At 57.4% G+C, this 25,802-nt stretch overlaps 3 protein-coding genes across 10 annotated transcripts in view; all 3 read left to right on the top strand.

Moving 5' to 3' along the window:
* Nucleotides 1-81: 81 nt before the first annotated feature.
* Nucleotides 82-3,687, top strand: RILP (Rab interacting lysosomal protein; the record flags this gene model as incomplete). Its single annotated transcript, XM_082294640.1, has 8 exons — nucleotides 82-309; nucleotides 797-920; nucleotides 1,356-1,477; nucleotides 1,637-1,828; nucleotides 2,204-2,367; nucleotides 2,478-2,600; nucleotides 2,985-3,068; nucleotides 3,386-3,687. The coding sequence occupies 8 exons, from the start codon at nucleotides 82-84 to the stop codon at nucleotides 3,540-3,542; spliced, it is 1,194 nt and encodes a 397-aa protein (XP_082150766.1). The 3' UTR covers nucleotides 3,543-3,687.
* A 1,388-nt stretch (nucleotides 3,688-5,075) lies between these two features.
* On the top strand, nucleotides 5,076-11,054 carry SCARF1 (scavenger receptor class F member 1). Of its 2 annotated transcripts, XM_082294833.1 has the most exons (11): nucleotides 5,076-5,228; nucleotides 5,894-5,955; nucleotides 6,237-6,338; nucleotides 6,449-6,974; nucleotides 7,418-7,636; nucleotides 7,720-7,848; nucleotides 7,945-8,048; nucleotides 8,252-8,363; nucleotides 8,441-8,565; nucleotides 8,710-8,847; nucleotides 9,170-11,054. In XM_082294833.1, exons 1-11 carry the CDS (start codon nucleotides 5,134-5,136, stop codon nucleotides 10,174-10,176), a joined length of 2,619 nt encoding a protein of 872 aa, XP_082150959.1. In that variant the 5' UTR covers nucleotides 5,076-5,133; the 3' UTR covers nucleotides 10,177-11,054. The 2 variants fall into 2 exon arrangements, with proteins under 2 accessions (XP_082150959.1, XP_082150960.1); XM_082294834.1 differs by lacking the exon at nucleotides 8,710-8,847.
* Nucleotides 11,055-13,422: 2,368 nt separating this feature from the next.
* Nucleotides 13,423-25,802, top strand: part of SLC43A2 (solute carrier family 43 member 2) — a 33,951-nt gene continuing 21,571 nt past the window's right edge. Inside the window, exons 1-6 of one of the 7 annotated variants that reach the window (XM_082294614.1) lie at nucleotides 14,278-14,341; nucleotides 14,511-14,680; nucleotides 15,412-15,468; nucleotides 16,965-17,161; nucleotides 24,069-24,258; nucleotides 25,249-25,304. In XM_082294614.1, the coding sequence (XP_082150740.1) occupies nucleotides 17,002-17,161; nucleotides 24,069-24,258; nucleotides 25,249-25,304 (406 nt within the window). In that variant the 5' untranslated portion in view covers nucleotides 14,278-14,341; nucleotides 14,511-14,680; nucleotides 15,412-15,468; nucleotides 16,965-17,001. Of the gene's footprint in view, nucleotides 13,563-14,191; nucleotides 14,681-15,386; nucleotides 15,469-16,964; nucleotides 17,162-24,068; nucleotides 24,259-25,248; nucleotides 25,305-25,802 lie in introns of those variants that run through there. The other 6 variants (XM_082294612.1, XM_082294610.1, XM_082294609.1 and 3 more) reach the window with 6 other exon arrangements.

The raw sequence follows: 25,802 nt of genomic DNA, 5'->3' as shown, positions 1-25,802 counted from the left end.
GAGGTGCCGGTGAGGTCCCGCCTCGGGGGCGGCCCCGGACAGGGCGGGCCGGGCCGGGCGGAGCGTGCGCGGCGCGGGGCGATGGCGGAGCCGCTGTGGCGAACGCCGCCGGGCCGCCTGGCCCCGCCGCACATTTATCGCATGGCGGGGGCCCTGGGCGCCGAGCTGCGCCGCCTCTCCGCCCGCTTCGGGCCCGACGCCGTGGCCGGGCTGGTGCCGCCCGTGGTGCGGCTGCTGGAGCTGCTGGAGGCGCTGGTGGCCCCGCCGGGCGCTGAGGGGGAGGCGCCGGCCGGGCCGCAGGAGGCCGAGGTGAGCGGGGGTCAGGGAGCTGCGCCGGTGGCGCCGAGCCACGCGTGTCCCCGCAGGAGACCCAGCTTTGACCCAGCCGCTCCCTTTTCCCAGGGGATGGCTCTGACCCCGCTGTCCTGCAGCCCCTGGGACGGCTCTGATGTGGCTGTTCCCTTCTCCCATGGGATGGCTGTTCCGGCTGTCCCCATCCCCTGGGACGGCTCTGATCTCGCTGTCCCTGTCCTCTGGTATTGATCTGATCTGCCCGTCCCCATCCCTTGGGGTGGCTCCGACCTGTCTGGCCCAGTTGTCCCCCACGGGATGGCTCAAACCCAGCTGTCCCCCTTTCCGGGGTGCTGGCTCTGACTCCACTGTCCCACATCCCCTGGGAAGCCTCTGACCTGGCTGTCAGCGTCCACTGGAACAGCGCTGACCTGGCTGACCCCTGGCTGACCTGGCTATCACTGCCCCCCGGGGTGGCTCTGACCCAGCTGTCCCCGTCCCCCAGGACCCAGAGCAGAGGCTGTGGGAGGCCGAGCGCCGGGAGCGAGCCCTGCACGGCCGCCTGGCCTGCCTGGAGGAGCAGAACCGCCAGCTCCTGGGGCAGCTTGCAGAGAACCAATCCCAGGAAGGTGGGTGTCCCAGTGAGTTTGGCGTCCCCCGACGCCACAGGGTGTCCCTGTGGAGTGGCAGGCTGGGTGCAGGGCTGAACCTGTTTCTCTGGAGAGCCTGGAATGCTGCTCTCCTTTCCCTCACCTTGGAGACCTGTCCTACCAGGGAGCACAGGTGTTACCTTGTTTTGCAAATCACAGGGATCCCAAACCCCCCTAGCACCTTGAAAGCCCCCAGGAGGGTGGTGGAGGCAGGCACAGGGTGTGGGCTGCTGTGCCAGCACAAGGATGCGTCGGGAATGGTCAAAAACCCTCGGTTCCCTTCTTTCCACTGTTCCTGCTGTGAGATTACCAGGAACAAGTCAGACTTTGCAGAAGCACTGAGGAACTTTGTAGTGTTGTGGGGTTGGAGGAGTCCCTGGACTCTCATTCCTGTCCACCCCTGTCTGGTCTCAGACAGCACGGCACGGAAGGAGCGGGAGGTGATGCTGCGGCTGAAGGAGGTGGTGGACAGGCAGAGGGATGAACTTCGTGCCCAGGCCCACGAGATCGTCTGCAAGAGCCGGGACACAGAGGCGGTGAGGGCGTGGGAGCTCAGGGCTGTGGTGTGCCCAGGGACCTGCTTTCATGTCATATCCCCCCGGGGCTGTCACAGCTGCTGAGCCTGCTGGGGCAGGTGGCACTGATGGCCCTGCATGGGGACACTGCCTCACCTTTGGCTGCCCTGGGCCCTCCAGCTGCAGGAACAGCTCCATCGCTTCATGGCCATGAACGAGGAACTGCGGCACAAGGTGGCCGTGGTGCAGGCCCAGCTCAAGAGTGCTCTGGAGCAGAAGTCAGACCTGGAGGCTGCGATGCTGCAAAGCCAGAGGGAAACGAGCAGGAGGAGCAGGACAGCCCTGGAGAGCCGGCGCCCAGAGCCTGGTGTGGTGAGTCTGAGCTGTGGCCTCGTTGCTGCTGGACATCACCAGTGCTGACCCCACATTTCCAGCCCCGTGTGGAGCTTTTGGCACACCCAGACCTGCTGGCTGCCAGCCGGACAGGGCTGCACAAGGAAACGCCACAGCTGAAAACTGAACCGTGCAGTGTCTGCAACAGGTGGAGCAAGATGAGGTGATAGGAGTTAACACCCGGTGGGACACACAGGATGAGGAGGGTTTGCCCCATGTGGTGATGGGCAGTGGTTGCTGGTTGAGATGGGGGCATTCCTGGGACTTTTCCATTTCTGCCTGCACGTGCGCCCAGCCTTTGGGTGCGGGTTTTGAGGTCTCTGCTTGCCTGCTGACTCTTTCCATCCCCTCCAGGAGGGAGCCCTGTCACCCTCAGAGGAGCCGCAGCACCAGGATGGGGACAGGAGCCCTGCTCACTGCTGCTTCTCCAAGGAAGAGCTGCAGCAGATCCTGCAAGAGCGGAACGAGCTGAAGACCAACCTGTTCTTGGTGCAGGAGGAACTGGCCTATTACCAGAGGTGAGTCCTGTCCCTGCAGCCACCCCTGGCCCATCAGAGGCTGCTCCCACCACAGTCAGGGCAGAATCTTCCCCAGGCTCTTGGTTAACCAGCTGGCTGCTTTTTGCCAGGGAGCTGCTGAACGAGGAGAGAATTCCCAGCTTCTTCTTGGACGCAATGAAGTCAAATATCAAAAAACAGAGGAAAAAAATCAGAGCCAAAATGCTGGGAACGGCAGAGGAGTCGGCGAGCAGGTGAGTCAGGCTGGGTGCTGGGATCCTCCTGTGCAGGGTGGGTGCTGGCTGGCCTGCTCCAGTGTTTCCATGTGTGTTATGCCCTGGAAAGGAACTCCCCCAAGCCCAGAGCTGCCTCCTCCCTCCAGAGATCAAAGGTTTGATGTCTGTGGTTGATGTGTTGCTCGGGCATAGCTGTGCTACAGGGGCTGGGCTTTGTGCTGCAACTTGTGTGTCCCTGTCACCAGTCAGGCATGGCCTGGCCAAATGCCACTTGTCCCTGCATGCATGTGACAAAAGGGAGGCGAGGTGGTGGCTCTGGGAGCCCTGGACAAACTCCAGAGTGGCTCCAGCATTTGCTGCTGTGGCTCAGTGCAGGTTTACCCCCATTTCTTTGTGCTGCAGCGATGAAGAGGAGGGCTCCTGGCTCCCAGGTCATGGCACAGACTGTGTGGATACTCAGCCTCCAGAATCCAAAATTAGGAGCTTGTAAGTTTGCTCCTGTGCTGGCAGGGATGGGAGGCTCTGCCAGCAGAGAGGTTTGGGGCTTGGTTGGGACCTGGCACCTGTTGAGTTGGATGTGATGGGAACAGAGTCAGCAGGCTGGTGCAGGGCTGGCAGGGATGCTGCCAAAACAGGGGTTGTTGTTTTAGGGGGATCTGCCTTGTCCTGGGTGCCCCACGCTCCCCGGGTCCGCAGCCGGGCTGTCCCCTGCTGCCACCACCAAACACAGAGGGAGGTTGGGATTCCACATTCTCCCCAGGGAGGTTCTTCTCCCCCACAGCCCTTATCTGCTCTCTCTGCAGTTTTGGGCTGTGGTATCAAGGCAGCAGCAAAGACCCGTCCACATCCAGCTGCTCCGGAACCTGGGAAATCATCGACTCGCTGGACACGCAGCTGGAGCCAGAGGGAGAGAGCAAGGCAGGGTCCAGCTCCCCTGACAGAGCCTTGGCACCCCTCTGACCCCACGGGAGCGGGAGCAGGATCTGGCCTCGCAGCAGAGCTTCCTGGATCCTCTTCTTCCAGTGGCTTCAAGAGCAGCATGGCAGCCCTGGCACTTCCCCATGCCGTGGTGGTGGCGAAGCCACAGTGTGGGCAGATTCCTGCAAACCCACTGGGACACTTGGATGTGGGGTGCCAGCCTGGCATGGGACAGCTCAGCACCTCTGGGCATCTCTGCCCACCAGCCACCCTTTCACTGTGCCCATGGCTTAACTACAGGGGGTCCCTCACAGCTGTGCCCCCTCCCCACTGCTCCCTGCTTGCAGCTCAGCATGGTGGGAGTCTGCACCCTCTTCTGCTCCACACCCCAGAAGGGATCCATGGATCTTCCCATCCACTGGTGGCTCTTTGCAAACCCCTCTGCTCACAGCCCAGGATTCCATTGCCCCCATCCTGCTCTGTGGGGGTGTTTTACCTCACCCCTTTCTGTCTCTACCTCCCCAATCCCTGCAATGTGAAGGTCCAGTTGAGGTATCCTGGGGTCACCACACGGCTGGGAGGGGCTGAGCACACTGCACTGGGTGTCCCTGTGCTCCTGTGGCTGGGAGCCATCAGGACCAGCACCACCAGGGCCACTCCTTTTAGGCGTGAGGTGAATCAGTTTTGTACTGGGACCCTTCCTGCCACTACTGGGACCTGGCAGACTGGAACAATCCTTGTGTTCATGGGGGCGAGCCAGTCCCCTCAGATCAGGTACTTTCTAGCTTTAAATTGGAAATAAATCAGTCTCTTGCTTCTCCTCTGAGGTTCTGGCTGCAGCCTCTGCTTGGGAAGGGCTGGGTGATGCTCTGGGATTTCCCTCACCATTCTCCAGTGTAGCCACTGATGGCTGTGACCCCTGAGCCCCTTTTGGTGGGGAGGCAGCTCCAGGGGGGTGACCCCACAGTGCTGGGCATGGAGGAGTTAATTCCTGCATGGCCAAGGGGAGCACTGTGCTTCCAACCCGGAGCCCCCCCGGCTGAGCCGGCCTCGGGTAGGAAAAAGGTGTTTCCTGTGCATCTGCTGACACAAAGCTCCTGGGGATGTCAAGGTGGGACAGTGGCCAGCAGCCCTTCAAAGGCCAACATAGGTCAGGCTGTGTTGCCATGGGGCACAAGGGAATCCTCCTCTGGGCCCCTGCTGGGGGCTGGCAGTGCCATGGGGTAGCTCGTGGCTGAGGCAGGGGGTGGCACTGGGTGCCTTGTTTGGGTTGGGGGGACGTTGGCTAAAGCAGCTTTGGGGGCGATGGTGGATGGCATGGGGGGAGTGGGTGAGATGTTCAGGCAGGTACCAGCCCCTGTGTGGCTGTGCCCAGTCCCAGGATTCCCCTTTTTGGTGATAGGGTGGCAGCCAGGGCCAAAAATAGCCCGTGCAGCAGCATTCCCTGCTCTCCCTCCCCGCCGCACCCCTGACGTCTGGATCGGGGCGCCTCCTCCCACGTTTCCTCAGGAAGAAACCCAAGGCTGGAGGGAGGAAGAGGCCGCACCACAGGAGGGACGGGACAGACGGGACAGAAGGACACCAGCGTGGGGCTGGGGAGCCACCAGGACAGGGGCCCTGGTGCCCTGCTGGAATGGGGAGCGCCCGGCCCATCTTCTGCCTCCAGCTGTGGCTGTGGGTGCAGAGCTCTGCCCAGGAGCTCGACCCTGAGGGCAGCAATGTCTGCAGGTAGGTGCCATGGGGGTCCCCCCTTGTGCCCCTCCATCTCCTGGGGCCTCTCAGCAGCCCCACAGGGTGTTGGCCATCTCTCCTTCCGTGGACAGAGATGTGCAGCCTGGCACGAGATGGGTGCAGAGGCTGGGGTGATGCCAGGGAGCATGGTTGGGCACGTCTGGGTGTTTGGGGCACCAGACCCCTTCTGCAGGGTTTATTTCTCATTCCTGAGCACAGGGCAACGGGGCAATACGGGACCCCTGGCAAAACTCACTGTGGGTGTAGCAAACCCCAAAGTGCTTTGGGAGCTGATGTCCTCTGAATTGGCTGCCACGTTGCCTCTCCCATTGTCTCCCATCAGCGGTGACGCCTTTTGCTGCCTTCACTCAGTGCCTCATTTCTGCACTGCTGGCGAAGCTTTGAGCCTCACCCAGGGCATGGGACCTCAGGCAAGGGCTCCGTGGGGGCATTCCCAGCACTCCGGGCAGGCCAGCCCCACCGCCCACTCGGGCTGCAGCCTCTTAAATTTCCTTCTATTTTGCTGGTTTCCTTCCGGAGCGTTGCCCTGGGGGCCGCGCCGCCTTCTCAGCACTGGGGCGAAGATCGTTTCTCCTTGGCCGAGGCCATGAAGCCACCCTGGCCCCCCAGCCCTGGCTGACACCCCCCGGTCTCTCCCGCAGGTTCCCGGCCGGCCCGGCGTGCTGTCCCGGCTGGAAGCAGGACGGGAGGCAGTGCACGGTCGGTGAGTGATGGATGGGGAGGAATCCCGAAGCGTGGTCCCCACGCTCATCCAGGCGGATCCTCTGAGTGATGGGGGCAGCCCTGCAGCTCTGTTCGAGCCGTGCCAGTGGGGTCGTGCCCCGTGGGGAGCCCCGAACCTGCTGATGGTGCTGCGGCTGAGCCAGAGGGATGGAGTGGGAAGCGGGATGGTGGTTTCTCTGGGAATGCTGCTCCTGCGGGAGGTGGGTGAGTGGCCAGACTGGGGAGGCCAGAGAGTGCTGAGTGCCTTTCCTGTCCCGACAGCCGTGTGCGAGGGGGAGGACGCCTGCAGGGAGGGCGAGGTGTGCCTGAAACCCGGGCTCTGCCGCTGCAAACCCGGCTTCTTCGGAGCAGACTGCAGTTCCCGTGAGTGTCCCCCCCGCGCTCAGCCTCTGCCATCCCCCTTTAAAGCCAGCTGGATGCTCGGGGGGCTGCCGGGCTTCCCCCCATCCTGGCTGTGTCCTTTCCCCCCGCAGGCTGCCCCGAGCAGTACTGGGGCCACGACTGCAAGCAGAGCTGCCCGTGCCACCCCAACGGGCGCTGCGACCCCGTGAGCGGCCACTGCACCTGCGACCCCAACCACTGGGGAGGGCTCTGCCAGTTCTCCTGCCAGTGCGGCCCCCACGGCCGCTGCGACCCCCTGACCGGCGCCTGCCACTGCGAGCCGGGCTGGTGGGCACCCAGCTGCAGGAAGCAATGCCAGTGCAACCCCTCCACGTCCCACTGCGACCCCCTGAGCGGGCTGTGCCGCTGCCTGCCGGGCTGGTGGGGCAGGAGGTGCAGCTTCAAGTGCTCCTGCAACGTCTCGCCCTGCGCGCAGGAGACGGGCAAGTGCGAGTGCCTGGCTGGCTTCTGGGGACCGGCGTGCCAGCGGCGCTGCGACTGCGGGCGCGGCTCCTGCAGTCCCCTCACCGGCCACTGCACCTGCGAGCCCGGCTACCAGGGCAGGAGCTGCCGGGACCCTTGTCCGGCAGGGAAATACGGATCTCAGTGCGTGCACAGGTGAGGTGGGGGAGCAGGGGGGATCCAGCGGGGCTGCAGTCAGATCTTGGGGGAAGTCACTGCGCTGGTGTCTGTCCCTTTGGTTGGGCAGGGAGACCTGTCCTGGAGGTTTGGGCGTCCCAGGTCAGATGCAGCATCAGCGTTGCCCCAAAAGAAACACTTCACTATTGCCAGCAGAAAGTGTCACCCTAAAATCTGGTCGTCCTTAGACCCGCTCCCCATGGTGATAAAGCAGCACCTCCCAACTCAGAACATTCTGTGATTCTGCTGCCCTCCTCTCCTCTTGCTACCACAGAGCATTAGGCACCCCTGCGTATTTCCCCTTGGTCCAAAATGATGCTCAGTGATTGTGTGGGGTGAAACCTGCTTTTTGTGGGGTGAAACCTGCTTCTTAGAGGCACAAGGGTGGCTTTTGTGACCTCGATGCCTCTCTGCCCACGCAGCTGTGGGAGCTGCAAGCGCAGCCAGCCCTGCTCACCCGTGGATGGCTTCTGCCTGGCCTGCCAGCCCGGCTGGAATGGGACCCTCTGCAAGGATCCCTGTGCTCCTGGATTCCATGGGGAGGGCTGCCTCCAGGCGTGTCCCCGCTGCCAGCACGGGGAGCCCTGTGACCCCCAGACTGGGTCCTGCCTGCGCTGTGATCCCGGCTGGACAGGACCCAGGTATGCCCAGGGTGAGGCCACCAGTCCCTGTGGGTGTCCCTGCTGCGGGGTGCAGTCACTGATGCTTTGCTCTGTTTTGGCAGCTGCAACAGCTCCTGCCCCGTGGGCACCTTTGGTGATGGCTGCCAGTTCCTCTGCCCCGAGTGTGTTTCAGGGAGCTGTGACCCTGTGACAGGAGTTTGCATCTGCCAGGCAGGCTACTGGGGAGACAGGTAACGCCAGGAAAACACTGGGATAACACTGGGAGTGGGGCAGGGCTGGAGCCTCACTCTCTCTGGGGCATTTCCCTCCTTTCCTCTCTCTTCCAGCTGCAATGACACCTGTCCTGAGGGGTATTTTGGAGTGAATTGTTCCTCGCCCTGCCAGTGCTCCTGGGGGACCTGCGACCCTGTGCAGGGGGACTGTGTGCTGAGTAAGATCAACCTCACATTTACTCCTTGGCACTGGGCAAGGGATGGTCGCATCCTCACTGGGGAAGGTGCTGGGAGCCTGGGATGCATCCTAGTGCCTCCTGGCCCCGCCAGGAGTTGTCAGCTCCTGTGCTCTCCGTGCAGGGCTGTTCTACGGGCATCACAGCCACAGGACACGCCAGACTCAACCCATCTCCTCACACAGGTCTGAAGGACCACAGAGCCCTTGCAGCCGCCATCCTCGTCCCTCTCCTGCTGCTGCTGCTCTGTGTCGCCTGCTGCTGCTGTGGAGCCGGCCCAGCAGATGCCAGAGACAGGTATTTTTTCATATTTTTCAGCCTTTGACACAAAACCCCACCTCCCGTGTCCCTTGATGTCCATCTCTGCTCTGCAGGGCGGCTGTGCCGGACGATGATGTGCTGGCCAGGATGAAGCACCGTGTGCAGGGGGTCCTGGCGAACCTCAGTGCCCTGATGCCCTGCTTTAACCTGGGTGGCTCGAAACTTCCCAAAGTCACGGGTAAGAAAAGCAGAGCTGCCAACAGCACTTCCAGAAGGTCACCCTGCCCTCTCTGCAGTGTCACTATTGGGGGAGAGCCTGAAACCCCTCTTCCCCAAGTACCCCAGGGTGCCCAAGCTCAGCTGGGTGTCTTCTCCTCCCCAGTTTCCCATCACGACACAGAAATCCCCTTCAACCCCAGCTTCATCGAGCCACCATCGTCTGCGTGGGTTTCAGACAGCTCCTTCTCCTCCTTCGATACTGACAACGAGGGACCCGAGTATTCCGTCCCTCCCAGAGAAGGTGACGCCCAGCCCATGGCTGCTCCTCCTCCTCCTCTCTGATCACCTCTGGGCCGCCGGGGTCAATCCTGGCCTTCCCAGGGAGGTGTGCTTGGCACAGACAGTGTTTATTTCCAAACCCTTGTTTCCCTGTCTGCAGGGCTGTGTCTGGCCTCGTGCCATGGGACGTGCCCAGTGGGACAACCCCATTTCACAACCTCCTCCCTGGGAAACGATCCCAGGCACAATGCTGTTGCATCAGCTCCTGTCCCAGTGTCCCCAGTTATGTCCCCGGGCACGGTGGCAGCTCTGGCAGCCGTAACACGTGTCACCTTGTCCCACAGGCATCCCGCTGCTGGGCGGGGCTGAGTTGCAGGATGGAGCATCCCCCCCAGGCGAGGCGCTCCCGGACCCGTCTGCCTTTGACTCCGAGGATGTCTCGCAGCCCTTCGCCATCCCCCGCACCTCCAGCATCGCCAAGGCCAAGCGACCCTCTGTGTCCTTCGCCGAGGGGACAAAATTCGGGGCGGCCGAGACCCCCAGCCCCAGCCGGAAGCCCAAAGCCCCGTGGGGCCCGTCCAGGCTGACCCCACCACCGGGGGATGTGGCGGCCGAGCCCCCCAGCGAGCGCCCGGCCAGCGATTGCTACGAGAACCCCGAGCCCCTCAGCAAGGGGGACGAAAGCCACCGGCCATCGCCTCGGGCCACCCCGGGGGGACGCCGCAGGGTAGTGTCCAGCACCAGGCACGTGGCCCAGAGAGTGGAGGCGCTGGAAGCAGCTGCGAAATCCGGCAGCTGGGAGGCCAAGGGGAAGGAGCCCAACGTCACCACGATCTACATGATGGTGGGAACGGCCGGGCAGGACCCCAAGGCGGAGGGGACTGGCGAGGGACCGGTCCAGGCTGTGCTGAAGCGTCTGGGCAGCTTGCAGAAGGGCAAGTGGGCTGCAAAGGAGGAGCCCAAGGTGAGGAGGAGCATGGAGGCCATCCAGAAACCTCCTCGCCGGGCTCTGGCACAGCGCAGGGACTCGGAGAACAGCGCCAAGCAGAGGGAGAGTGTCCCGGGGGCTCCTGCCGAGTCAGCCCCTGGCAAGCACCAGCATCCCGCTGCAAAGAGACTGTCCCTCCTCCTTGCATCTCTCTCATCAAAAAACACGGGTGCCCAGGACGGGGCCAGCGAAGCCGTAGGTGCCACAGAGAAGGGCAAAAGCCCTGAGTTAGTTGGCAGCCTCGAAAGGAAGGGAAAGGCTGCCGCGGAGGAAGAGCCGAAATACGAGAACGTGGCCAGCAGCGGTGCTGATTCGCCCTCCGGCCCCGGCAAAGAGCTGCCGGCCACCCCTCCGGCCACCTGAGCCACCGCCGCCCGGGCTGGGTCCGCGGGAGCCACGGGGCTCCTCCGAGCGCAACCACAGCCACTCCGCGCTGTGAACTGGAGAAGCATCGAGCCTTCCTGGTGATCCCGTCCCTGTCCTCCGTCCTGTGTGGCTGCTCTGGACCCTCGCTGGAGCCACAGCAGGGGCAGCGTGTGGGGTTGTGGTGCTTGAGGGCTGTTTTCTGCTCCCCGCTGCCCCAGCAGCCCCATTTGTGTCTGCACAGCCCCAGGGGACAGGGGACAGGGGACAGCGATGCTCTGGATGCTGTGGTGGCACCCTCAAGTCCCTGTCACCACTAGGGGCACACCCAGTGTAGGGCTGCTGAGAGCTCAGCTGGGAAATGCCTGCATAAAATCCAGTCCCACCCCATCGGTTTTCACCTTTCCCTGTCCCAATTCCAGTGATACAGCTCGGAGCCTCTTGCTGTAAAGGTGCTTCTCGCTGAAGGGGATTATTTCGTGGAGCTGGGCTGAGGAGAGATGATGGGCTGTCACAAGCGGCTTCAGAGAAAATTAATTTTAGCTGCTTATCTCAAAGGGTATCTGGGTCTGTGGGGGTTTATCTGTGTGGCTCTGGCTTCTGTGGCAGGCCCTGGCTGCCTTTGCTTCCATGTGGAAAAGCTCGTGGCAGGACACAGGGTGTAGTGACAGCATTTTAAACTCCACACGGTTCCAAGCTGCAGTTGTGCAAACGTGGCAGCTGGGCAGTGACCATCAACCTGTGCACCTGGCGCCGTGCTGATAAGGATGGAAGTTACCCAGAAAATGGGATTTCCACGGGTGCCCTAAGTTCCTGCCACCTCCCACGCCTCATTCCTGCTGTAAAGGCGGTTGAGATGCCAAAGAGGATTTGCAGAGTGATCTGGTTTTAGATGTATCTAAGTAGTAAAAGGTTTTTGTGTATTTTTTCTGTTATTTCGTGTGGTGTGAAAGCCTCGGAATGAAAATTAAATGCCCTTCAGGAGATGGGTTTCCCAGCCACCCTCTGAGTCAAAGACACAACCAGGAATATTCTCCAGAGTGTGGAAACTGTAAGCAGCCTTAGGCTTTCCATTTTGGGGGATTTAAAAAATTTTCTGGCTCTGTTGAATTCTGAATTCTCACTCACTGAGCTGAGCCCTGTGCAGAGCCCAAGACTGGAGTGCAGGGGCAATGTGAGTGGGCTGTGAATGAAAGAGCCCCTCTTCTGCAGCCTGCACCTCACACATTGTGTGCAGAGCTCTACATGCATCCTTCTGGTCCAGCACTGTTTGGCTGGGGTTCAGGCTTTGGGGTGTTTCAGAAAACACAGTGGGTTTTGCTTTTTCCCTTTTGCTTTCTGTGGGTGCTTCTGCACAGCACAAGGCACCAAATCCCCACAGTCTGACGTGGCTGAAACTTCCAGTTCTGCAGCCAGCACGAAGCACCCTTTCTTGCAGTGGAATCATCTGCTGCTGTGATTGTAACACCAAATATTCTGGCATCCAAATAAAACTGCTCATCCTGGCAGGACTGGTGCAGCAGCCTGTTCTGCACAGGCTTGCTTTTGGCACCGTTTTATGACAGAGGCAGGGACAGTCCCACGTTTAATTTATAAGCAGCCGTTTTTGTCCCTAATGGGGTGGATATTTTGAGCCTGTGTGCTGAGCAGTGCACACCATGTGAGCCAGTTCACTTTGGGTACTCATGTAAACAGCTGACAACAACCTGATAGTCTTCGTGCTGCTCAAACCAGTGAGAAAACGCTGCTGCTGGGAGAACCTTCTGTGTCCGCAGAGCCAGGATGTTTCCCCTGCTTGAAGATGAAGCATCTTGGCCCTGTCTGGGCGGTGAAAGGGAAACGAGCTGCAGATTTCCAGTGTGTGGCTGCCCATGCACACGCCTGCAGCGTGGCTGCACTGGTGTCTTCTTGATGGGGATGCTTCCGTCGGCTGTGCCAGGGGTTTAGTTCTGGATGTGGGAGGTCTGCAAGGCAGAGCTGGTGGGTGAGGGAGGGGGGAATCTCTTCCCATGCTAGATTTCTGACTTTCCAAAGCTGCTGCAGTGGTTGAAAGGCAGGCAGTGGGAAGGGATCCGTGTGCAGGTGCTGTCTGTAAGCAGAGAGGTGTCTGTGTGCTCTGCTTGGACAGGAGCAGAGGCCGGAGCTGTTCCTGGCATCTGTCCCATGGTGATCGGTCCTTGTCATCTTGTCAGCCTTGTCATCTCCTTTCCCAAACTGCCCAAGCCTTTGAAGAGCACCACATAATTTACCCCAGTGGCTCTGCCAGAGCAGGAGCTATCACCTTCCTTCTAGCTTCAACTCATTCCTGGCCACTTTCTAAAAATGTGTCTCTGTGTCAGTGTATTCACCGCCACTACTCACTCTCTGGGGTATTTATAGCTGGCCGTGGATGGCCTGACAGCTTTTCTCCCTCTAGGATAGGAAAACTGAGCCCCTGTGGCAAAGGGTTTCTGTTACCCCAAACAGCCTCCAAACCCTCCTCATGCTTCTCCCTATGACAGATCTTGTTTCTTGGACACAGAAGCTGGGTGCTGCGGTCTCAGCCTTCCTCTACCTCTGTTAAAGGTCTTGTGCTGTCTCAGCCTTCCTCTACCTCTGTTAAACACCTGGCACGTATCCAGGCTGCTTTGTTTTCTTTGGGCTTTTTGTTTGTTTGTTTGCATTGGCTTAAATCCACTTTCCAGCTGTTGAATCGTTTGACCCTTCTTCCACAGCCAAGGCCGAGGAGTTTCCTCTTCCCGTCTGCCACAGGGATGGAGCAGTAGGGACATGTCCGTTTGTCTGGGCCCTCTGCTTCCTCTGGGGTGTTTACGTGCCACAAATACTGGTTTTCATCTCCTCTGGCTGAGAAAATATCCCCTGAAAAGGTTCTAGGGATACATGGCCACGTCCTCTGACCCAGGATGTCGCAAATGAGGGACAGATTTATGGCAGGTCTAGAAATACCTCAGAGGAATGCTCTAAAAAAAAATTTAACAGAAAAAAAGAGGGCAGAGCTCTGGTGAAGTCAGATGTGAAGCTGGCTTGCGATTATACTACTTTTATTTCATGAAACTGGGCTGCATCCCCAGCAGTGTTACCAACAGGTTTAGTGAGGGGATTTTCCTCCTTTACTCTGCTCCCCAGAGGTCCCAGCTGGAGTACTGTGAACACCCTAACATGACGTGGATGTGTTGGAGCGAGTCCAGAGGATGCCACAAAGATGATCAGAGGCTGGAGCAGCTCTGCTACAGATAAAGGCTGAGAGAGCTGGGGGTGTTCAGCCTGGAGAAGGGTGCAGGAAGACTTTACAGCACTTCCAGTGCCTAAAGGGGATCCCAGAGAGCTGGAGAGGGACTTGGGACAAGGAATGGAGTGACAGGACAAGGCGGAATGGATGACAGAGGGTATTGTTAGATGGGATATTGGGAAGAAATTCTTTGCGATGAGACCCTGGGACAGGTAACCCAGAGAAGCTGTGGCTGCCCCATCCCTGGAACTGTCCAAGGCCAGGCTGGATGGGGCTTGGAGCAACCTGGTCTGGTGGAAGGTGTCCCTGCTCATGGCAGGGGTTGGAATCAGATGATCTTTTAGGTTCCTTCCAATGCAAATCATTCCGTGACTCTTTGAATGAGCTGTGTTGTGGGCTGGGGCATCTCGAGGGCTCATTGCCCCTGTCTGGCTGTGCCGTGAGGGTGGTCAGCCCCGGGCTGTGTTGGATGCCTGCTCCCAAAATGCCCTTTAAACCGGGGGGAGCAGCTTCTCTGGTCCCTCCTTGGTCACAGGAGCAGGACAGGTGGGCTTCGCAGGACAGACGCTGTGCCTGTACCCACAGCAGCTGAGCAATGCCGCGGGTGCCGTTCCCGACACGGCTTCCCGTGCTCAGCGGGGCTGTGCTCACAGCAGCTCACCGTTCCGCGGCCAGCGCGGTGCGGCTCCCTCGGCTTCCGCCCGGGGCCGGCGGGAGAGCGGCGGAGAGCGGCAGCGAACCCCGCGGGGCATTCCCCGCTGTCCCCGCGCCGTGCCGGGCGGGGGAGCCGCATCACCGCCCGCCGCCGATCCCTTTTCCCTGGAAGGCGGCGAGCCCGACCACCGCTCGGGTGCCGCTGTGGCCGGGGCCGCGAGCGGGTGTCCCCGAGGAGGGTCCGTGTGTGCGGCTCTGTGTGCGGCTGTGTGTGTGTTGTTTGTGTGTTTGTGTGTGTTTGTGTGCGGCTCTGTGTGTGTGTGTGTGTTTGTGTGTGTTTGTGTGCGGCTGTGTGTGTGTGTGTTTGTGTGTGTTTGTGTGCGGCTCTGTGTGTGTGTGTTTGTGTGTTTGTGTTTGTGTGTGTTTGTGTGCGGCTCTGTGTGTGTGTGAGTGTGTTTGTGTGTGTTTGTGTGCGGCTGTGTGTGTGTGTTTGTGTGTGTATTTGTGTGTGTGTTTGTGTGTGTTTGTGTGTGTTTGTGTGTGTTTGTGTGTCCCGCTCGGCCCCGTGCCCAGCCCTGGTTGTCGCGTCCGGGTGCGTGCGGCTGTCCCGGGAGAGCCCAGGTGCAGCCCGGAGCGGGGGTACCGGGGGATGGGAGAGGAGGAGGGGATCGGGGAAGGTACTGGGAGGTACCTGGATACCGGGAGGGGGGTACCGGGGAGGGGTCCCGGGGGATATCGATGCGTACCGCAGGAGTAGCGGCGGGAATCGAGGCGGGTAGCAGGGGCGGCGTACAGAGATACCGGAGGGTATCGAAGGAGTACTGAAGGTGACACCGGGGAGTATTGGAGGGTGATAAAAATACCAGGGGATATCTGGGGTGGGAGGTACTTGGGGGAGATAGCTGGGGATACCGGGGAGTAGATATCGGGGGTTACCGGTGGGAGAAATGGTGTGGTTAGCGGGAGAAGATGTCGGGGGGTATTGGTGGGAGATAGCGGGGGGTCCCGTGGGATCCGAGGGATCTCGGGGGAAGATACCGGGGGAGGATATTGGGGGATCCCGTGGGGAGGTACCGGGGGGAGATACGGGGGAGAGATACCGGGGGTCCAGGAGGAAGATATCGGGGGGGACATCAGGGGGGTCCCATGGGGATCCCGGGGGGAGATCCCGAGGGGAGATCCCGGGGGGGTTCCCGGGGGGGTTCCCGGGGGTTCCGTGAGGGGGGTCCGGCGGGGGGGGGGGGGGGGGGGGCCGCGGGGGACGAACCGGCACGTGCCCCAGCGGCAGCGGCGCGCGCGGCCATTGGCTGAGGCGGCGGCCAATCAGCGGCCGCGCCTGTTTTGCCTCCGAGGGCGGATAAAAAGCCCGGGTGGGACCGTGGTGAAGCGGAACGGGCGCGGCGGCGGCGGTGAGCGGGAGTGGGCTGCGGGCCCTACCGGGCGGGCTGCGGGGCACACCGGGCGGGAACGGGCCCTACCGGGCGGGCTGCGATCGCAGCGGCTGCCGGAGCCGGGTGGGGTTTGCATGGAAGGGGGCAATGCGGAGGCAGGGGTTGCGTGGGGGGCATCGGGGGATTCACCCGTGGGAGTGGCAGGCGGCTGAGGGAGAGGGGATGGAGGGGCGGAGTGTGGGTGGGGGGCTGGATGGCGAGGAGCGAGGGGGATGCTGCGGGGGTGTTCGAGGGTGTGGGATGCAGCGGGGGTGATGTGGGGTGTGCTGGGGGACACTGAGGGGGTGCGTGGGGGGCGGCTGATAGCGGGCTGTAGTTCTTGTCGCAGAGAGGATCGCTGGGCTGGGGAGGGGGCTGCGGGTGCCGGGATGAGGAGGAGGAGGTGATGGAGGAAATGCGTTGTGGGCTGTGCTGGGGCAGCGGGCCTGCGCTGTGGGTGGGGGGGCATGGCTGTAGGCTGGCTTCCAGGGCAAGGGGCTCTGAACCGACTGCTGTGGCTGGAAAGGGGCCCTGAGCTCCAGGCATCCCTGCAGGGAGCCGGGTCAGACCCCCAGCCTGCCAAAGCAGCCGGTGCTGGGGTCTCGCTAATAAGAGAAGCTGTCCTGGCTGGATGTGTGGCTAGCTGGTTTCCCCACAGTGCAGGCTGAGGTGTGCTTGGGCTGGGAAAAGCCTCAGTTTGTCTCAAAGGGCCACCTGCCTGGTGACACAGGGGTGGCCCCTCACCTCGAGGCTCCCCAGGGCTGCCCCTTGGACAACCAGGCGTGTTCCCAAATTTGCTCGCTCCCCAGGAACTGGGACACAGTTAATGCATCTCCAGCATCTGGGGCAGCCTGGAGATGCCAGTGAGCTGCAGTGTCCCCCAGCTGGGTGGTCTGGCAGGCGGCAAAAAGTGCTCCTTCATGAGCCATTGGTGGTATAAACTGCATTTATAGAACCCTCACACACCTTCCGGAGCAGGAACAGAGAAGACCTGGTGGGTCTCTGAAGCCACCTCTGGGGATGTGGGGCTGTGTCCCCTGTCCCAGCCCCTGCCTGATGGCAGTGGGGAGATCGGGGTGCTGGCTGGAGCCCCCTGCCCTGGCATTTATTCCCTCCCTGCCTTACAAATGAGGTGCCTGCCCTGTGCTGGGGCAGTGGGCTCCAGGCAGTGGCTGTTTGCTGCATTTTCATACCTGTTGCTCGGGAAGTGGAACAGAGTCCTTGAGCAGAGCCCTGTGTCACACAGACCAAGCCCCCGAGGGGCTCTTCCAAGGGCACCTGTGCCTCCCCCATCCCTCCAGGTCGCTTGGCAAGCTGGTACCTGCAAAAACCAGTTCTGCACCCAAGTGCCTGGCATTCAGCAGGCAGCTTTGCTTGGGTGCTAGTAGGGAGATTCCTTAAACCATGGGGTTTTTTGGTGCTTTCTGAGCAATCTGTGCTCTGTGTGTGGACTCACTGGATGTTGTTCCCTGCAGGTTTGAGGCTCTGAAGGAGGCCACCCCCCAGGCAGCCATGGCCCCCACACTGGCCACGGCGCACCGGCGGCGCTGGTGGATGGCGTTCACAGCCATCATCGAGAACCTGCTCTTCTCCGCCGTCCTGCTGGGCTGGGGGTCCCTGCTCATCATGCTGAAGGCAGAAGGGTTTTATTCCTACCTGTGCTACGGGCTAGGTAAGGATGCTCTGGGCTCGTGTGTGGTTCTCTGTTCTAGGGTGGCGTGGAGCTGGTTGGAGGAGGGCTGAGCTCCACATTGGTCCCAGGAGAGAAGGAATGGATGTGTGCTCCTTTCCAAAACCAGTGGCATCCTTGTGATGGTGCAATGTGCCTGTAGGTGCTGTTGCTTCGTAGAGTGATTGGAAAAAGGAGCTTTGATGATGAGGTAGAGCTTTTCTGGATGGCCTTTTCCACTTGGCCATGGGTTCTTCCTCTGCAGGGGAAGGCTGGATGGATTCTGGAGGATGATGAATTGTGGGGGGGGCTTCTCCTGAGTTTATGAGAGGAACTTTGTCCTTGGTGGTAAGAAAACAAGGAGCATGGGTGGCAATAATATCAGGGCAGTCCAGTGCTGCTGTTGAGGAGAATTTGTGGAAGTGAATGCTCCTGATTGTTCCTCTCCTTCTTCAAGCACCCAGGATGTGCTCAAACCAGGCTGTATTTCTGTGAGGACTTGAGATTTACCCTCTGCCCCAGCCAGAAGTGGCTGTCCCTGTTGCAGACACAGCCTGCAAGGGGAGAGACAATTTTGTGGTGTGGGAAGGGTAATCCTGGGAAAACAGCCTGGATGTGGACATCTGTCCCCAGCCTGGGCATGGAGAGAATTAAGCATCCCACAGCATGTTTGGGTGGTCAGTGGGGTTAAGAAGAACCCGAGGGTAAAGGTGTGGTGTGGATTTGGAAAGCTGCTGTGGTGACTGAGGGTTTGTGTGTGCTCAGAGAAAGGAAGGGCAAAGTGAAGAGAGGCAGTCTGGGCTCTGTTCAGAGATGTGTGATGGAGACTGGGACTGGATCAGCCCATCTGGGGCTGATGGAGGAAGCAGTTTGTGAAAAGAGCTGGAAATCAGTGCATGTACCCTCAGTGAGTAAGGGCTGAGAAGAGTGAGGGAAAACAAGCTTGGGGGAACAAAGTGCAGGCAAAGGTGCCTGTGAATAGCTGTGATGATACTTTGGGTTTTGCTCATTCATCAGCTGCTTGTTATCTCTCCTGCTTTGTGTACCAGAGCCTGGGTTGGTGCACCTGGCAAACATGCACGTGTTTGAGTCTTTTATCAGCTGTAGCTTGGCTGCTTGATCTCCATCCTGTGCTCTGCTCTCAGGGCAGTGCTCCCAAGCGTGTCCGTGTCACTCGGGTCTCCAGGAGCATTCCAGTGCCTGGAGACCTTGCAGGACTTCTGTTCAAGGCTGCTGTGTTCTCTTCACATCATGGAGACTTCGTCACAGGCCTGTGTAAGAGTTCACATTAAACCTATCAGGTGGAGACTTTCTGCCACCCAGATAAAGCACACGGGAGCTGATAAGCAAATGCTGACTGTCTCAGTGAGCAGGCATTTCCCTGTCTGCTTCCTGAGATGTGCTCTGCTGACAAGAGCTCCACTTAGGGCCCACCTCCTGCTCTTTGCCTTGACTCCTTTCAGTTTGTCCCAAATCAAAAGTCCATCTGGGTTTCTCACTCCTGTTTGCTAATCTGTGGCTTTTCTGGCTCTCCCCGTGGGAGTACCCATGCCCACAGATCACAGGGAAGATGCAGATGTTTGGACTGCTGTGAAATTGCTGCCCTGGGGGCAACTGCTCCCTCCCAGTGACCAACCTGTGCCCTGAGGCAAGAAAGCTTAATCCCTGAGAAGAAACTTGTGTAGTCAAATGTTCTTATTGTCCTTAAATATCTGGCCATCACTGAACTCGGTGATGGCTTGTGATGAGCTTTGGGACATTCATCTATGCTGACTCACTTTCCTTTTTCTGCTTTTGTCCTCACTGGAAGAGTTTTGTGGGGAAGACTCCTGGCTCCAAGTGTGTGGAGACTCTCAGTGACCAGCCCCAAACTGAGTTTTCCCTTTGCTGGGATTAGGGTTTGCCTTTTTCAGTGTAATCTGTTGAATCCTGCGGCCAAGTGGGTGCTTGGCTGGAAAGTTGGTGCAAACAAATCATGACTAGTAGCCTTTGGGCACTTGTTGTTCCTAATGCTGCTGTGGGCATGTAAGTATTGCAAAAAAAAATAGACTTTTCCTAATGAGCCAAAGGTTCTTGGCAGGGCTTTCGGTTTGTCAGCAAAAGCTCTTGCACTTTGTGATGCTTTCCAATGAAAGGCAGAACTAGACCTTGTCCCTTCTGCAGGCTCTTCTCTGAAGGTACCAGCAGCTGCCCAGAAAGTGCTGCAGTTCATGAAGGACTCCTTGTCTCTCTGTTGAATCCCTGGCTTTCCGTGCTTGCCCTTGGCTCCTTGCATTGGATTTTACTCAGCCACTGTACAAACATGGGGTCCAAGGGACTCAGTGGTGTGAGGGTGGAGATGGACACCTGGGGAAAAAAATCTGAAATAACAAAATATTTTTAGAGCAGTTGTGCAACAGGGCTGGAGTGGGGGGTTGTACCCGTTGGGCCACCTCCTGAGAGGTATGTTTGAAATTCGCTGACAAGGAGCCTGGTAGTAGCACTTTGTTCCCATTTTAATTTTACTACACTACTACTTGGCCTTTAACCAACTGAAGCAGCATCTTTTATTCGGTGTGAGTGCTGACTCCACAGTCTTTATCACAGTTCTGGGCCTTATCAGCTCGTGGGGAATTTGATCAGTCCAGGGCCTTGCCTTGCTATGATGTTTCTGGGATTGGGAAGCTGAACGCTTGGGTCTGAAACATGTTTAAAAAAAAAAAGTCCTGAACTTGATAATCTGCTCACAAAGAGCAGAGATAAGGGGCACGGAGGGCTTTCTTCTGAGACAGGACTGCAGAATACCAAAGGGATGATAAGCTAATTCACTTACAGCAAGTTAACGAGCCCTGACGTGGTCATAGGGGGAAGGTGCTACCTTGCAGCTCTTTTCCCTTATTTATCTGAGGTGTGGGTTGGGGAACTTGCAGTCTGAAGGTCCCTTACAATCTGGGGAGATACGACAGCAACGGTTTGTGAAAAGGCTACACACGTGAGCCTGTAGACAGAAAAAGATTAGTATAGGAAACACACTGTGCTGATCAGCAGCTGTTGTGGGAAGGTGCTGGCCCTGGGTGAGAACTGCAGCAAAACGAAACCACAGCTGGGATGAGAAGGGGAGTTTAACTGAGACTGTGCCTTGGTCACATATGAAGCTTTCAGGCGCCCAGAGAGGGGGTCCTGGAAGTGCAAGTGGAGGGGCAGGGAAACCCGAACAAATTGCTTTTGCAGTGGTACAAATCAAGAACATCCCCTCCCAGTTCCCAGAAGTATGACACCATCCTGAAAAGAGAAAACATGTTCTTATGTGGGCAGACTGCAGAATCAGTTGTTTGCACATGTCGTTCAGTATGCTATTTTTTTAACGCCAATACTCCCAGTTCTTTGCCCTTGATTTGTCTTTTTTTTCCCCTCCTTTTTTTTCTTTTTTATTTCTATAAAAGAAATGAGGAGGAAGGTGAGGGGTGTGCAGGCTGTGTTCTACAGAGCTACTGTCAGGGTGGCTGGGGGTGTCTTGCCTGTTTGACTCAGTCTGATCCATGAAACAAGATGAAAGGAAAGCTCCTCTCTGCCATCTGAGATGGCAGTCACTCCTGGAAAAGCCAGACTCGTTCCTCTGCTGATGTGGTGTGTGTGTGCCTGGGATTTGAAGAGGTCAGTGAAGAGCAGTTAATGATTGACCCTTGCATGGAACCTGCAGCACTTAATTTGGGAGAAAGGATGGCTTTAAATGTTCCAGCCTGAACAAATCCCAGCGATGATCTTGACATAAATGATTACCCAGGCAGCCTTCTCCTCACCTAAGCTGTCATTCTTTAAATAGTAACTTGAACTACTAATTGGGCAGTAGAAATCCTGCTGCTTGTGCGGGGAGTGCTGTAAAAATAGGCAGCGATGTTCTTGTAATTGCTGGTAAAGACTTGTAGCTTCTCCTGGCTCATCAGTGAGGCAGCAGTGAGTGAGCACAGCCTCTGTGCTGCTGCCTCGCCTGGGTGTCACACCTGGAGTGCTGTATGCAGGTGGACTTGGCAAGAGAATTTGGGGAGGGCATCACTGTAGGCACAGAGCCAGCCCTTCCCCACAGCAGTATTCCAGATGGAGCCAGGCATGTAGGATATTTTCCCCGGGAGTGTGGCGTGCACCGATCTGGAACAGGATCTGAGCTGTGATTGAGGGGAAGCTGCTGTTTGCTGTAACCAGGTGCATTAGGTAGGTGAGTAGTTAGGCAGGTTCTCTGCCCATTAAACCCCTCCTAGCTGCCTGTCCTGTGCTGCCATTCACTCTCCTGTGCTGGCACCCAAATCCATGCTCCTGGATGAGCTGGCTCTTGGTTGGACCTTGTGCCTGCTGCACACACCTGCAGCTGCTCCAAAATGTTCTATTTATGGAGGTGGCTCAAAGGATCAGGGGCATGTCAGGGTGCCAAGGGCTGCTGGAATCATTTCCATTATGCCTCAATGGATCTTGTTGCTCAGGAGCTGCTTCTATTTTCACAATTTGTATTTCCACATAGCACTGTTGCCTGGCCCCTTTTTGGAGCCGGAGCTGAGCTGCTGTAAAGGTCATTTGTAACAGGCAGGGAGTGAAGTTTGGTGTCCCATTCCCAGCCTTTCAGGCTGCAGCAAATGTTCAGAGGGGGGCAAATTTCTTTGCTGTTTCCACAGCTTTCTGAGCTGTGTCCTCATCACCTGCTGCTGTTGGTGCCCACTGTGTACACTGGTTATGGGAGGGCCAGCAGGTGTGTGCTGTGCAAGCTCTTTGGGGACGTGCAGCAGCTGAACAAATCAAAACATGAACAGGAATTCATATTCTCCAGCTTTAAAGGCTGAATATTTCTGTTTTGAGATCTCTTTGTGGGGAGGGTTACTGAGGCTTTGACACGTGCAGCCACAAGTTATAAGGTCACTGCATTGTTCGTGTCCCTCCACCCTCCTTCCACTCCGCAGCTGAGCTGTCTCTGGAGAGTGCTGACACAGGGAAACTGCTACTACTTTGTCAATTCCCCCCCCCCTTCCTTGTTTTCCCGAGTTTCACCTCTCACCCACATCTGTTTCCTATGAATTTATCTTTGTGGAGAGCCCAAAAGCCTTGATGCTGTGGGTGAAAACTGCAGAGAGCCTCCCAGAGTCTGTCCAGGACTGATTTCTAAGGATGTGCCTTGGGCTGCAGTGCTGCCTTCCTTGCAGAGGAGGTGCTGCTGGTGGCACATGTGACATTTTGGGGATATTTGTTGCTTACTCTGGCTATCCATGGCTAACAGGGCGAGAGAAGGGGCAGATTAAGTTATCGATCAGGAGCACATGGCAGTGGAAAGGAACATGGGCAATTTGAAACCATCTTAGCAAAGATGCTGGTGGGAGCAATGGAAATGGGGAGAAATGCCCCTGCCGTCCTGGGAGTGCTGGGAGGGGCCCCAGGAAGGTTTGCAAGCAGCTCCAAAGCCTCAGATATCAGTGCCTGAGTTCCTGCTGATACCTAATGGCAGGAAGGTGGAGTGAGGTTTGTTTGCAGTGGACACAAAGCTGGCAGGGTGGTTTAGAGCAGCTGGGAGAGCTAGGGTGAAACCAGTTAAGAGTTGGAGGGGCTGAGGCTTGCGTAGAAAGGGAGGGAGGTGCAAGATGGGGCTGTGTTAACTCCAGAGATGTAGGGGGGTGTGAGAGCAGCCAAGGGGATCTCCTCCACCAGCCACACCAAGCAGTGAATGTGAAGTCACCAGTACATGGGGGATTCCTGCTAATTAACTAAACCAGCCAGGGCTCGCTGGGAATCTCCAGCCTCACTTCATGCTGGTGGTTATGTCAGTGACTTCCCTCTCTGTTCCTCCTTTAATATTGAACTTTGTCAGATCAATTATTAAATATGAAGGAGAGTGTTTTATATCACTGGCTTGCAGCAGCAGCAAGGAGCAAGTGCTTTGTCATACCAACAAAGGTTCCAGGGAAGTGTTGGGAGAAGGAGAGGTGGAGTGCACTGGAGCTGTGAGTTAATGGGAGTCTGAATGCACACGTACTCACTCGAGGAGTTGTAAGCAACCTTGGGATAGGCATGTAACAGGAGAAGAGTTGACATGAGGCAGTAAAAGGGAACTTCTTTCCTTTTTTTTTTTTTTTTTTGAACTGTCCTGTTTCTGTCTCGGTTACACAACGTGGGCTCTGTTCAGCGTGGGAGTTTGCATGCAGAGTTCCTCATGTAAGGGCAAGAACAGAAAGCTGGCGATATAATTGATCTGTATGACCTAAACCCATTTTGAAAGAACAGAAAATGCTAATTACGGGGCAGGAGTTAAAGATGTATCAATCCTTTAAAAAAACAGAGAAGGCAGGTGAGCTGCCAAGGCCCCCTGGGAACAGGGTAGTTAAATCCAGGAAGGATTTTTCAGAGCCAGGGCAGTCAAAGCAGGGTGGCTACTGCAAAGCCATTCTTCATCCTGATGCCTGCAGTGAGGGTAGGAAGCTTTTCATTTGAGCAGGCTGTTGCTCAGTGCCAGGCCTTGTCAGCCTGGTGTCTGGAACCAAAATAACTGATTTGGCTGTAGCTGTCGTTAGCTTTGTTAGGGAAAGGATCTCTGAGAACATGACAGCTGTAGATTAGGAGGACCTTATTTTTGTATCAGTCCCTTTAGGTTCAGCTGGCTTTAGTCTCCTGTAATTGCCAGGTCATTGCTGTGTAGTTGTTTCAATAAATTAATGAATCTCCATCCTTAGGTTTTTACCCTGCTGCTGCATGGGATGCCTGTCCCCTGGGTGCCTTCCTTGCTCAAAGCAGAGCTCATCAGGTTTCCCTCATCCTTCTGCTGCTCTCCTTCTCCATTTCTCACTGATTAGAATAAAAACTGGACTGTGGAGGGCATATGCCCAGCAGGGCTTTTCCCTTTCCTCCTTCCTGCAGCATTTCAAGCCTCATCCTAACTGTCCTCTCTCACCCTGTGTAGAGACCACCACCAACAGCTCTGAGGACGAGAACAGCACAGCTTCAGAGCACAAATGGCCTTCCTGCAATGCCCAGGATGAAATGCTGAACTTGGCCTTCACCATTGGCTCCTTCCTGCTCAGTGCCATCACACTGCCCTTGGGAATTGTCATGGACAAGTACGGCCCTCGCAAGCTGCGGCTGCTGGGCAGGTGGGTGTGCAGGGCTCCAGGGGTGGGCTGAGGGCTCAATTCCCACCCTGTCTGGGTGCTGTGCCTGTTGTGGGGTCCCTGCAGCCTTGGGAAGCGTCTGAGGGATGGGGCTGGGATGTGCTGGGAGTTGTGCACAGGACAGCAGAGCAGCTCTGGGGTGATTTCAGCCAGCACAGTGAATTGCTCCATAAGGGAAGGGCCTGGAACTCCATGTCCACACTTCAGCTCTCCAGTGCTGCTCTGTGATCCCTGTCCAGATGGAGCCTGGAGGAAGAGCGGAGTCATTTGTGAGTCAGGGAGGGTAGCTTTCTCCTTGGGCTGGGAGCTATGTCCTGAGAGGCACAAACCCAAGATGTTACATCATTGTTCGTAGGCTGGGGAGTTAACTCAGGGATAAACATGTCCTGCTGCCTTTCCCAGGGCCCTTCTCTTCCATGTGGTGTGTTGCTTTCTGCCTCAAACAGAAGATTGTCAACTGCTTCTGTCATGGCACATAGGGATTAGTGACCTTTGCAATCAGTGGACCCCAGCACTGTTTTAATTGTCACAATTTTAATGCAGTGAACTTGATCAGAAACCAAACTGGCCTGTGGGCAGAGTTGGAAAAACAGGGCAAGTCTGAGTCAGTCCCTACCAGAGAGGAATTGAGTGCTGGGGCTCAGGACAAGGGCTGCTGCTGCTGCCGCCTTTGGTCACCCCGAGGTGAGGGCCAGAAAAACTGTGCTGGAAAACCAGTGGGAATTTGGGTCCAGACAGAGCTGCGTCAGTGCTGGGAGGAAAGGTTCCTGCCTCAGCCCTTGTGCAAGGCTTGCCTGTCATACTTGTTTGCCAGTAATATTTGGGTATTTCCCTGGATTTTTCTTTCTGAATTGCCAGCTTCCCTCCCTCTTACAGAAATTGCCCTGCAAAGCACTGAGGAGGTGGAAGCAGCTGTAATTGACTGTGGGTGAGGCTGTTTGTGAGAAACTCATGGCTCTGGTTCCCTTTCAGTGCCTGCTTTGCTGTGTCCTGCGTGATGATCGCGTACGGTGCCAGTAACCCAGACTGTAAGTCGGCACCTTTCTGCTGAGCTGGGAGCATTTCAGGGCTGTGGTTTGGGGTTTTTGGGGAAGCAGAGTTCAAACTGTCACCCTCCAGTGCTGTACTGGGGTCTTGCTGGGGACGCAAGCCAAGCAATCTGCCAGCCTGAGGGAGCTAAGTGGCTCTGGGAAGGGCTGGTGTTTCACAACACCAAGTGGAGAGTGTAGCAAGGGCCAAACATCTGAGATACCCAGGTCTCTTAGTTTTTGTGTTTGGGCAGGGCCAGGTCCTGTAAAGGAGCAATTCCAAAGGAGTTCATGGCTTTTTCAGGGTTGGGAAATAGGTAACAGCACACAATGGGTAATTGGCTTTTTTGCCAGAGATAGATGGAGCTTGCTCCTCAAGAGCAGATAGTGAGATGACACTTTGGATTCAGTTTGTTCAAGTAAATCTTCCTTTTGAGAGCCATCAGACAAGCTGCATCAGCGAGTCTGTTCATTAGAGAAAAGGAACCCTTCCATCTT

The sequence above is a fragment of the Coloeus monedula genome (genome assembly GCF_965178545.1).
Source record: "Coloeus monedula genome assembly, chromosome: 20".
In the NCBI taxonomy this organism is placed as follows: Eukaryota; Metazoa; Chordata; class Aves; order Passeriformes; family Corvidae; genus Coloeus; species Coloeus monedula.
The sequence above is the reverse complement of the archived record's forward strand: the minus strand, read 5'-3'. Positions and strand labels throughout refer to the sequence as shown.

Bases quoted from the DNA above. Each gene is read 5' to 3' on its own strand.
- SCARF1 (XM_082294833.1), top strand. From the start codon at position 5,134: ATGGGGAGCGCCCGGCCCATCTTCTGCCTCCAGCTGTGGCTGTGGGTG. The intron at 6,339-6,448 runs GTGAGTGTCCCC...TTCCCCCCGCAG, and splicing joins CGGAGCAGACTGCAGTTCCC to GCTGCCCCGAGCAGTACTGG. The intron at 8,364-8,440 runs GTATTTTTTCAT...TCTGCTCTGCAG, and splicing joins CCAGCAGATGCCAGAGACAG to GGCGGCTGTGCCGGACGATG.